Consider the following 13,083-nt stretch of genomic DNA (forward strand, 5'->3'; position numbering starts at 1 on the left):
TGGGAGCTCATAGGCGGGACATGAAGTTCAAAGAAGGATTGTGGAGATTCTCAAAAATTTATTGATCCAAGAAGCAGCAAACAAAACAAAAGAAAATAAAGAAAATACAAAAACAAAAAGAACATGGCCCAAGGCTCTGAGCATCAATTACTAGGCAGAAAAGAAAGAAGAAACAAAAACTCAAAGAGTTGTTATCCTAGTAAATGCTTGTGGTCGAATTGTATCAAAGAAAGAGGCTTGAGCAAGTAAATCCTTAGGGGTGCTTTAACACCTAATACCTTAAAACCAACTGGTTTGGGAGTATTGATTGAAAGCTTATCTAAAGAGCCGCTTTGAGATATGACACTTAGAGTCAAGGCCAAAGCAAGAAAACCATAAGCTGCTTCAAGGTGATTACATATAAAGAGACCTCCATGATACCATTTGGATGAAAATCCTAAGACCTAAGACTTCCAAGATGTAGGGACTAGTAAGCACTGAGGCCCTTGCATGAGCACATGATTTAGAGTTCACCCCACTGTCACTTGATCACTTCACTCACAGGACAGTACATGTAATTTTTCAAATCCATTCTGATTGAAAGAACCTTTGAGCATAATTCCTTTCTTGCTTGGGGACAAGCAAGCTTTAAGTTTGGTGTTGTGATGACAAGTCATCTTAGCCTAGTTTTACTAGCCTTTTTCTTTATATTTCAATTGAATTATGCACTTTCTTGAGCCATAAGCAAGCCAATTGGGTAGATTTCCATGTTTTCTTTGATTTAATCAACCATAGATGAATTAATGCAATTTCATGAGGATTTATGCTATAACTGCCACATATTATGAAAGAATGACAAACTCATGATTTTGAGCATAGCTTTGATGTGTTTGGTAGATTAATGATAGGTGAAGAAAGCTTGGAGAAAGGTTGAAGCAAGAAGGAATGGCTAGGAGCAAAAGAGAACAAAAAGTTTGAGCAAAAGTTTGCCTCAAACTTTAGCTCAAACTTTCGGATAAGTGAAAACACACCAGGGAACAAAAAGCTTGAGCAAAAGTTTGCCTAAAACTTTAGCTCAAACTTTTGGGAGAAAAGTTTCTGCCATTTAATTTTTTGCTCTTTAAGATTTAGCACTTTAACATTTCAGTTCTCTTTAATTTCATGCAAATTACCCATTCCCTTTATTTTCCATGCAATTTAAATTCTGCACATCACAAATCTCTCAACCAAATCTTGATTCGCTTGACTAAATCAACCACTAAACTAAAATTGCTCAATCCTTCAATCCCTGTGGGATCGACCTCACTCCCGTGAGTTATTATTACTTGATGCGACCCGGTGCACTTGCCGATGAGTTTTGTGTCAGATCGTTTTCCGCACATCAAGAACTTTCCAACCTCTTCTTCGGATCTCATGCCGGATCTCCGGATATTCGCCCTTTTTGAGCTTAAAAGCGACCTCGAGGATCACCTTCTTCTTGGCCACAACTTCATAGAAATGGTCTTGATGCACCCATGAGAGGAATCTCTCCATCTCCCATTACTCGGAGGTGGAAGCTTTTGCCTTCCCTTTCCTCTTTCTAGAGGTTTCTCCGGCCTTTGGTGCCATTAATGGTTATGGAAAAACAAAAAATCTTTAGCTTTTACCACACCAAACTTAGAAGGTTGCTCGTCCTCGAGCAAAAGAAGAAAGAAGAGGGTAGAAGAAGAAGAAATAGAGGAGATGGAGGGGGCTTTGTGTTTTGGCCAAAGGGGAGAAGTAGTGTTTAGGTTGTGTGAAAATGAAGGAGTAAAGATGGGTTTATATAGGAGTGGAGAGTGGGGTATGGTTCGGCCATATAGAGTGCGTTTGGGAGGGAAAGTGGTTTGAATTTGAATGGGGAGGTAGGTGACGTTTTATGAACGATGGATGTGGATTGGTGAAGGGTTTATGGAGAAGAGGGTGGGATTTGATAGGTGAGGGGTTTTTGGGGAAGAGGTATTGAGGTGATTGGTAAATGGGTGCAGAAGAGAGAGAGAGGTGGGGTAGGTGGGGATCCTGTGGGGTCCACAGATCCTGAGGTGTCAAGGATATCTCATCCCTGCACTAAGTGGCGTGCAAAAACGCCCCTTTCTGCCAATCCTGGCCTTAAATGCCAGGCTGCTGCCCATTTCTGGCATTTAACGCCAGCTTCTTGCCCATTCCTGGTGTTAAACGCCAGCTTCTTGCCCATTCCTGGCGTTAAACGCCCAGAATGGTGCCAGACTGGGCATTTAACGCCCATTCTGCTACCCTTACTGGCGTTTAAACGCCAGTAAGTTTCTCCTCCAGGGTGTTCTATTTTTCATTCTGTTTTACCTTTTGTTTTTGCTTTTTCAATTGTTTTTGTGACTTCACATGATCATCAACCTATAGAAACCATAAAATAACAAAAGAAAATAGAAATTTAACATAGATAATTAAAGATTGGGTTGCCTCCCAACAAGCGCTTCTTTAATGTCAATAGCTTGACAGTGGGCTCTCATGGAGCCTCACAGATGTTCAGAGCAATGTTGGAACCTCCCAACACCAAACTTAGAGTTTGACTGTGGGGGCTCTGTTTGACTCTGTATTGAGAGAAGCTCTTCATGCTTCTTCTCCATGGATACAGAGGGATATCCTTGAGCTTTAAACACAAGGGAGTCTTCATTCACTTGAATGATCAATTCTCCTCTGTCAACATCAATCACAGCTTTTGCTGTGGCTAGGAAGGGTCTGCCAAGGATGATGGATTCATCCATACACTTCCCAGTCTCTAAGATTATGAAATCAGAAGGGATGTAATGGTCTTCAACCTTTACCAAGACATCCTCTACAAGTCCATAAGCCTGTTTCTTTGAATTATCTGCCATCTCCAGTGGGATTCTTGCAGCTTGTACCTCAATGATCCCTACCTTCTCCATTACAGAGAGAGACATAAGGTTTATACTTGATCCCAGGTCACACAGAGCATTCTCAAAGGTCATGGTGCCTATGGTACAAGGTATTGATGAGCAATGGAGGTTCATCCTCCCAAGTCTCATTACCAAACAACCTGGCATTTAGCTTCATGATTGCTCCAAGGTACTTAGCAACTTGCTCTTCAGTAACATCTTCATCCTCTTCAGAGGAAGAATACAAATTTCTAATGGAGGACCTTGTTTCAGTCATGAAACTTTGAGTGGTATTGATTAGATCAGAGACAATAGCTGCTAAGTCAGAGTGGCTCTACTTAGAATTCTCTGTTTGGTGCTGAGAAGATGATGGAAAAGGCTTGCTATTGCTAAACCTGTTTCTTCCACCATTATTGTTGTTGAAACCTTGTTGAGGTCTCTGTTGATCCTTCCATTAGAGATTTGGATGATTTCTCCATGAAGGATTATAGGTGTTTCCATAGGGTTCTTCCATGTAATTCACCTCTTCCATTGTTGGGTTCTCAGGATCATAAGCTTCTTCTTCAGAGGAAGCTTCCTTAGTACTGCCTATTGCTGCTTGCATTCTAGACAGACTCTGAGAAATCATATTGACTTGTTGGGTCAATATTTTATTCCGAGCCAATATTGCATTCAGAGTATCAATCTCAAGAACTCCCTTCTTCTGAGTTGTCCCATTATTCACAGGATTCCTTTTAAAAGTGTACATGAATTGGTTATTTGCAACCATTTCAATGAGTTCCTGAGCTTCTGTAGGCGTCTTCTTCAGATGAAGAGATCCTCCAGCAGAGCTATCCAATGACATCTTGGATAGTTCAGACAGACCATCATAGAAAATACCTATGATGCTCCATTCTGAAAGCATGTCAGAAGGGCACCTTCTGATCAATTGCTTGTATCTTTCCCAAGCTTCATAGAGGGATTCACCTTCCTTCTGTCTGAAGGTTTGGACTTCCACTCTAAGCTTGCTTAATTTTTGAGGTGGAAAGAACTTTGCCAAGAAGGCATTGACTAGCTTTTCCCAAGAGTTCAAGCTTTCTTTAGGTTGTGAATCCAACCATGTTATAGCTCTGTCTCTTACAGCAAAAGGAAAAAGCATGAGTCTGTAGACTTCAGGGTCAACCCCATTGGTCTTGACAGTGTCACAGATTTGCAAGAATTCAGTTAAGAACTGTGGAGGATCTTCCAATGGAAGTCCATGAAACTTGCAATTCTGTTGCATTAGAGAAACTAATTGATGCTTAAGCTCAAAGTTGTTTGCTCCAATGGCTGGGATTGAGATGCTTCTCCCATAGAAGTTGGGAGTAGGTGCAGTAAAATCACCAAGCACCTTCCTTGCATTGTTGGCATTGTTGTTTTCGGCTACCATGGTTTCTTCTTCTTTGAAAAGCTCTGTTAGGTCCTCTAGAGAGAATTGTGCTTTAGCTTCTCTTAGCTTTCTCTTCAAGGTCCTTTCAGGTTCAGGATCAGCTTGAACAAGTATGCCTTTATCTTTGTTCCTGCTCATATGAAAGAGAAGAGAACAAGAAAGTAGGGAATCCTCTATGTCACAGTATAGAGATTCCTTGAGGTGTCAGAGGAAAAGAAGAATAGAAGGAGGAGGTAGATAGAAGGGAATTCGAACATATAAAGAAGGATAGAGTTCGAATTGCACCTTGAGGAGGAGTGTTAGTCCCTTAAATAGAAGGATGTGAGAAGAGGGGAAGAATTTTTGAAAATAAATTAAAAAGATTTTGAAATAATAAAAAGAAATTTGAAAATTTGATTGAGATTTTCGAAAAGTAAGATTGGGAAAGAAATTAAGTGATTTTTGAAAAAGATTTTGAAATTAGAAATTAAAAAGATATGATTGAGAAGATATGATTGAAAATCAAATTAAAAAGAGAAAGTTTTTAAATTAAAGTTGATTACTTGACTAACAAGAAATTAGAAGATATGATTCTAGAATTTAAAATTTGATCCTTTCTTAATAGGCAAGTAACAACTTGAAAATTTTGAATTAAATCACTAATTGTAGAAAGGATTTTCGAAAATAGTAATAAATAAAAAAAATGAAAAGAAATTGATTTTTAAAAGATATGATTGAAAAGATATGATTTGAAAAAGATTTTATTTTGAAAAATTATGAAAATTTGGAAAAAAAATTTGAATTAAAAACAAAATCTTCCCTCTAGTGTCATCCTGGCGTTAAACGACCAGAATGGTATCCATTCTGGCGTTTAACGCCCAAAATCCTACCTTTTTGGGCGTTAAATGCCCAACCAGGTGCCCTGGCTGGCGTTTAAACGCCAGTTTTCCTTCTTCACTGGGCGTTTTGAACGCCCAGCTTTTTCTGTTTGATTCCTCTGCTGAATGTTCTAAATCTTCAATTCTCTGTATTATTGACTTGAAAATACACAATTTTGAAAATATTTTTGAATTTTTAATGATGATAAATAACAAAAAAAAAATGCAACTAAGATCAAATAAACAATGCATGCAGGACACCAAACTTGAAAATTTTCATATAGGAGACACTAACAAATTGAGAATACATATGAGAAACAATAAAACACACAAAACAAGAGAATTTAAAGATCAGAGCAATGAAATCATCAAGAACAACTTGAAGATTAATGAAGAATATATTGCATATTTTCGAAAAATGCAAGAAGAATGCAATTGACACCAAACTTAAAAATTGATACTAGACTCAAACAAGAAACATAAAATATTTCTGATTTTTATGATTTTATAAATTTTTTTGTGATTTTCAAAAATTATATGAAAAAGAAAATAAAGGGATTCAAAACTTTTAATAAGAATTCCAGGAATCATGCAATGTTAGTCTAAAGCTTCAGTCTAAAAAGATTAGACATGTTTGGCCAAGCCTCAGCAGGACATTACATTCAATAGCTAAATTGATGAGAATCAATCAGCTTTTGTGATGAGGACTCATGCAATGTTAGTCTAAAGCTTCAGGCTAAAAAGATTAGACATGGTTAGCCAAGCTTCAGCAGGGCATTACATTCAGCAGCTAAATTGATGAGAATCAATCAGCTTTTGTGATGATAAGAACATCACCTTGAAACTCTAGAATTCATCCTTAAAAATTCTGAAAAATAAAAAGAAAAGTACCTAATCTAAGCAACAAGATGAACCGTCAGTTGTCCAAACTCGAACAATCCCCGGCAACGGCGCCAAAAACTTGGTGTACGAAATTGTGATCATCAACAATAGTGCCAAAGGACTTGGAGCTCTTAAACGTGAATCACACTTTGTCACAATTCCACACAACTAACCAGCAAGTGCACTGGGTCGTCCAAGTAATAAACCTTATGCAAGTAAAGGTCGATCCCACGGAGACTCTCGGCTTGAAGCAAGCTATGGTCACCTTGTAAATCTCAGTCAGGCAAATTCAGATGGTGATGAAGAATTGATAATTAAAAGATAAATAAAACATAAAATAAAGATAGAGATACTTTTGTAATTCTTTTGTTGGAATTTCAGATAAGCGTATGAAGATGCTTTGTTCCTCCTGAACCTCTGTTTTCCTATTACCTTCTTCCAATCATTCATACTCCTTTCCATGGCAAGCTTTATGTTGGGCATCACCCTCTCAGTGAAAATGTTCTACGCACGCTGCCACCGCACGGCTAATCATCTGTCGGTTCTCGATCATGTTGGAATAGGATCCATTGATCCTTTTGCGTCTGTCACACGCCCAACAATCGCGAGTTTGAAGCTCGTCACAGTCATCCCTTCCCAGATCATACTCAGAATACCACAGACAAGGTTTAGATGTTCCGGATCTCAGGAATGGCCGCTGATAATTCTAGCCTATACCACGAAGGTTCTAATCTTAGATTAGAAACCCAAGAGATACACATTCAAGCTTGTTTGCATGTAGAACGGAAGTGGTTGTCAGTCACGCGTTCATAGGTGAGAATGGTGATGAGTGTCACATAATCATCACATTCATCATGTTCTTTGGTGCGAATGAATATCTTGGAGAAGAAATAGACTTGAGTTGAATAGATAAATAATAGTACTTTGTATTAATTCATGAAGGACAGCAGAGCTCCACACCTTAATCTATGGTGTATGGAAACTCCACCGTTGAAAATACAAAAGTGATAATAGTGTAAGCATGGCCGAATGGCCAGCCTCCAAGGTCTAGGGACTAAACGTCCAAAGATGTGTACAAAGATGAAAATACAATATCAAAAGGTCCTATTTATAGAGAACTAGTAGCCTAGGGTTACAGAAATGAGTAATTAATGCATAAATCTTCTTCCGGGCCCACTTGGTGTGTGCTTGGGCTGAGCATTGAAGCTTCCATGTGTAGAGACTTCTCTTGGAGTTAAACGCCAGCTTTTGTTCCAGTTTGGGCGTTTAACTCCAGCTTTTGTGCCAGTTTTGGAGTTAAACGCCAGAATTCTTGAGCTGACTTGGAACGCCTGTTTGGGCCATCAAATCTTGGGTAAAGTATGGACTATTATATATTGCTGGAAAGCCTAAGATGGCTACTTTCCAACGGAATTGAGAGTGTGCCAATTCCGCTTCTGTAGCTCTAGAAAATCCACTTTGAGTGCAGGGAGGTCAGAATCCAACAGCATTTACAGTCCTTTTTCAGCCTCTGAATCAGATTTTTGCTCAGGTCCCTGAATTTTAGCCAGAAAATACCTGAAATCACAGAAAAACACACAAACTCATAGTAAAGTGCATAAGAGTGATTTTTATTTAAAAAATAATAAAAACATAATAAAAACTAACTAAAATATACTAAAAACATAGTAAAAACAATTCCAAAAAGCGTATAAATTATCCGCTCATCAGAGGTCTTTCAAGTGTTCTAAGCTGTTAGAGATATTATTTAGGGATGTGAATCTCATGGGTATAAGATTCCTTTATGTAATTTTATGGAGATATGTTTGTAATAGAATTCAACTACAAGTGTCCACTTTTGCATTGTTTACGGCTTTTATTTTTAATTTTTTATTGATCCTTTTTCTTCCTTTCTTGTTGTTTTGATAAATATTGTTGTATTTGTTCATTTATTCAGCATGCTGCTTGCAGATTGGAATTTAATAGTCTTCATCAAGAAAACTTATAGCTAGATGGAATTATATTCTTTTCCCTTCCTGGTCTAGTCTAGGTTGTAAGGCTCATTCTGGTTGTGCAATTTGACATACTCTTAACTGTGAAACAGTCCATATGTAATGTCTAAGACAGAATTTCAAATGATTGTTACAAAGAATTTGATCCTTGTTACTTAGCTAGCCTAAAATATGTTTTGTTTTGTTACTTAAGTTCACAACTATAACAGGTTTTGTTACTTATGCATGTTCACAATTCTGAATTCTTGTTTCTCTATCCAAGTTCACATTTATATTTTATATATACATTACAATATACCAAGTTAAGGACTCTTTTTCTGTTCATGCATGGAAAAGCTTGTGGGATCCATTTAAGCGTGACTGAATAGTATAATTAATTAATTAATTAAATAAACGCAAAAAATTTAGGCATTTAGCTAACTAACAACTCTAGTTGCCTTCTGTCTAAGCAGTCTTCTTTTGTTGCTTTCATTGAGCTGTTGTTATGCTAGTGTATAAAATAGATCAAAAATATATATAGTTAGTTTTTTTTAACATATAGTATCTAAAAAAAAAACTGATTAGATTTTAGTCTTTTAAATTGACCATTATCCTTCTGATTTTGAGTTGCTTGCTCATGTCTTTCCAAGGTGATTGCTGTGGACAGAAAAAGAGAGTTGCATAATTTTTCATGCTTTGTTGTTTCTATTTGATGGAGTAATGTTTAATTAATATAGTTATTCTTAGGTAGAAGTTTATTATTATTATGATTACCTTATGGCTTGAAAATGATTGTATTTAAAGTATACTTATCAGGAGACCTAAAATTAGATTATTGAAAAATCACAGCCTAGATATACTTTAATCTCAGAGAAATTAAAGTTGAGACATACTTGCCGGTTTAAGTCAAAATTGAAATAGTACTAGTAATTCATAAAACAGTTTATATAACAGCGAAAAATAATCAAGAAATGTGTTAATTGCTGGTTGGTTCCTACATGCTACAATGGCTATTTTTTTCAGTAAAAAAAAAATAGGCTGACAAGTGTTAGGGGCCACTCTCACCCTGGTTGAAGATGAGAATTAAAATTCTCAAAAGAGTTTATATTCGTGTATTTTTTATGTTTTAAAGTAAGAAAAAAAATTTAATTCTCAAGAGCATTTTAATTTTATGCTTTTCAACAGGCTTTTGATAGTTATCTATCCACTACTACTACCACTTCTTTTATTCTGATGCTCCTGTGGTATTGCTTTGATGTTGCTGTGGTACTGATTATCTGCTGCCGAATCGCTATTCGCTGTCGCTGCTACCTTTCTAATTCTGCTTTTGCTGCGCTTCTACTTTGGTGCTGGTGTTGTACGGATTAAGACAGTATTTAAGGTTGGTTCATGCAAATTTAAATACATCTATTAATTTGTTATTAATGTTATGCGGACAACTTAAGTGCTTTCCTGAGGCACTCACTTCAGGACCTTCTTTAAGAATTGCTAAAATTTCATTTTCTTTTCTATTTTATGTCCAATGCCTTCAAAGTATTTTGGAGACTTGGAAAATATTGTCTCTTAGTTAATTAGGAAGCTAGACTCGTAGTTAGTGAGACTAGCAGTAAAGACTTCAAACTAGAAACTTAGCTATCTATTTGAAATATATAGGTTTTCGATGGATGTGTCCAAGGATTGGATGGATACACCACGTCATGAAAAAGAATATCAACTCGGTGTAGAAAAGTTTTTACACTTTGCTTTTTCATCACCGGGAATTCCTCAAGGGGAAGAAATTCAATGCCCATGTGCAAAGTGTTGTAATAGACTTTGGTTAAGGAGGGATGTCGTGTATGACCATCTAACATGCGATGGATTCGTAAGAGGTTATAGGCGGTGGTTTAATCATGGGGAATCACTTGTTGCTATGGATGTTGACAATGACACAGATGAGGAATATAATTGCAATGATAATATTGATGAGTTGTAATGTGATAGATTCAGAGATACTACACAAGTTGATGGACATAACATGGGGCCTAACGAAGGTGCAAAAGAATTTTATAAATTGGTAGACGAGGCAAGCCAAGAACTATACCTTGGATGTAAAGGATTCACAAGATTATCCTTTACCATCCGTCTTTACTTGTTAAAATGCTTGCATGGTTGGAGTAATACGTCGTTCATTTCTCTCTTAGAATTATTGAAAGAAGGAATGTCACATTTGAATATTCCTACTTCTTTTGATAAAACGAAGAATATGGTGAAGAATTTGGGTCTTGACTACCAAAAGATCGATGCATGTCGCAATGATTGCATGTTGTATCGGAACGGGCATGAGAATGACTCATCTTGCCATGTCTGTGGAACATCCCGTTATATTGAGCATCATGTAGAAGAGGACGATGCTACCTCATCTAAAAATCCTCGTAAAGTTGCTACAAAAATTCTAAGGCATTTCCCCCTGATTCCCAGACTTCAAAGGCTTTTTATGTGCACAAGGACGGTTGAAGCTATGTCTTGGCATCATAATGAACGTGTTAAAGATGGGTCGTTAAGGCATCCTGCCGATGGTGAATCTTGGAAAGCATTTGAAAGTCAACATGAATATTTTGCAAAGGAGCCTCGTAATGTGAGACTTGGCTTAGCAAGCGACGGATTCAATCCGTTTCGAACTTTGAGTAGTACACATAGTACATGGCCTGTTGTTCTGATGGTGTATAATCTACCCCCTTGGATGAGCATGAAGCCTGATTATTTTATGCTCTCTTTACTCATTCCTGGCCCACAATCACCGAGAAATGATATTGATGTCTTTCTTCAACCACTAATTGAAGAATTAAAAGAATTGTGGGAGTTAGGTGTCGAAATATATGATTCCAAAGAGAACAAAACATTCAACATGAGAGCATGTCTTTTATGGACAATTAACGACTTCCCTGCGTATGCTATGTTATCTGGGTGGAGTACAAAGGAAAAATTGGCTTGTCCATGTTGTAATGATGAAACTTCTTCTATATATCTGAAACATAGCCACAAGACTATTTATATGGATCATCGAAGGTTTTTACCCATGAACCATCCATGGAGACATAATAAAAGATCTTTCAATGGGAAAACTGAACTTAGGTCTCCACCGCAGTTGTTAGATGGAACAACTGTATTTCATATATTGCAAGGGGTAGATAATTCTTTTGGGAAGAAGCAAAGGAGATCAAAGAATGGCATTTCAAATTGGAAAAAGCGGTTAATCTTTTTTGATTTACCATATTGGAAGTTCAACATGATTAGACACAACCTTCATGTCATGCACATAGAGAAGAATATAGTTGATAGCTTAATTGGAACTCTTTTGGATATTTCTAGAAAGACAAAAGATCATGCAGCTGCGCGTTTTGACCTTAAAGACATGGGTATCAGGAAAAACCTTCAACCAAGAGATACGAATGATGGTAAAAGAACTAAGTTAGCAAAGGCATGCTTCTCAATGACTGCAGCAGAGAAAACAATATTTTGTAGTGCGTTAAAAGGGGCAAAGTTACCAGACGGCAGCGCTTCCAATATCGCTCGATGTGTGCAGCAAACAGAAAAGAAGATTTCTGGTTACAAGACCCATGATGCTCATTTCATGTTACATTACTTGTTGCAAGTACCGATCAAGAGCATACTTCCTGACCATGTTGCCATTGCTTTAGTTCGCTTATGTTAATTTTTTCGCCGGATATGTCAGAAGGTAATTAGCCTAGATGAGGTAGTTAACTTAGAAGCAGAGATTGCTGAGACATTATGCCAATTGGAGAGGATTTTTCCTCCAAGCTTTTTTGACATAATGGTGCACTTGTCTATCCATTTGGCAAATGAAGTGAGGTTAGGTGGTCCAGTTCAATATCGTTGGATGTACCCTATTGAACGATATATGTGCACACTAAAATCGTATGTTCGTAACAGAAGTCGTCCAGAAGGATCCATTGTCGAAGGATATTTGGCGAATGAGTGTATTAATTTTTGCTCAAGATATTTGCATGAAGATGTCCAGATAAGACTCAACAGAGTCCCTCGAAACAATGATGAGTGTGTTTCAGATGAGCTGCGAACTCCGAGTTTGTTTCTAAGCAAAGGATGTCCTTTGGGTGGAAAAATGGGAGATTTGTTCATGTTAGATGAAAAATCAGAAATACAAGGTCATGCATACATCCTAAACAATTGTGATAAGATCGAAGTCTACATGAGGTATTTTGTTTGATTCATTGTCATTTCGTAGACCTCAATCATAATATTTTACCCTACTAACAAATAAGAATATGAATATTTGATCTTCAGAGAGCATGAGGAGGCAGTAAATGACAACAATCCACGAAGAACAAAGTGGGAGAAAGCCAAAGACCATAGTCAACAGTTCTTAGAATGGTTTAAAACTCGTGCCATGAAAAAGGATGTGCCTGGTTGGGTAAAAGGGTTGGCTAGGGGTCCAAATAGAGTTGCAAAAAGATTTTCAGGTTATGTTATCAATGGGTATAGGTTCCATACAAGGCACCGTGATGCAAGACGTAAAACCCAAAATAGTGGTGTCACATTGGAGGCATTGACTTCTAGTTTTGCTACTGTGAAAGATAAGAACCCAATTGAAGCAAAAGTAACCTACTATGGTAGAATAGTTGATATGTTTGAATTAGATTATTATGGCCAATTTAAGGTAGTCCTGTTTAAGTGTGAGTGGTATACAGTTGCAAAAGACAACTTTGGTCTCTCATATGTGTATTTCAGTAAAAAATGCTACCAAGAAGAACCATTTGTCCTAGCATCCCAAGTAAACCAATGCTTTTATGTGCAAGACCCATATGTGAGTGACAAACACTATGTTATGAAAACAATTCCAAGAGATTTATTTAGGATAAGTGATGGCCTTTGAGTCTGATTCCCCCATAATATATGCAAGGGAGCCATGTGAACCTGAAGTGATTCCCAGTCTCCCAAATGATAATGGCGAAGTTGATCTAGTGAGGAATGATCTACGAGCAACTATTATAGATGTGGCTCCAAATATGTTTGCCAAACAACGTGGTGAGACTATGGAAGAAAACTCGTGGAAAGACTATGTGCAAAAAGCTTCATGC

At 37.3% G+C, this 13,083-nt stretch overlaps 1 protein-coding gene across 1 annotated transcript; it reads left to right on the plus strand.

The window, feature by feature from the left end:
• On the plus strand, positions 10,002–11,678 carry LOC107615562. Its single transcript, XM_016317616.1, has one exon. It carries the CDS (start codon positions 10,002–10,004, stop codon positions 11,676–11,678), a length of 1,677 nt encoding a protein of 558 aa, XP_016173102.1.

Source organism: Arachis ipaensis, chromosome B09 (assembly GCF_000816755.2).
Source record: "Arachis ipaensis cultivar K30076 chromosome B09, Araip1.1, whole genome shotgun sequence".
Classification (NCBI taxonomy): Eukaryota; Viridiplantae; Streptophyta; class Magnoliopsida; order Fabales; family Fabaceae; genus Arachis; species Arachis ipaensis.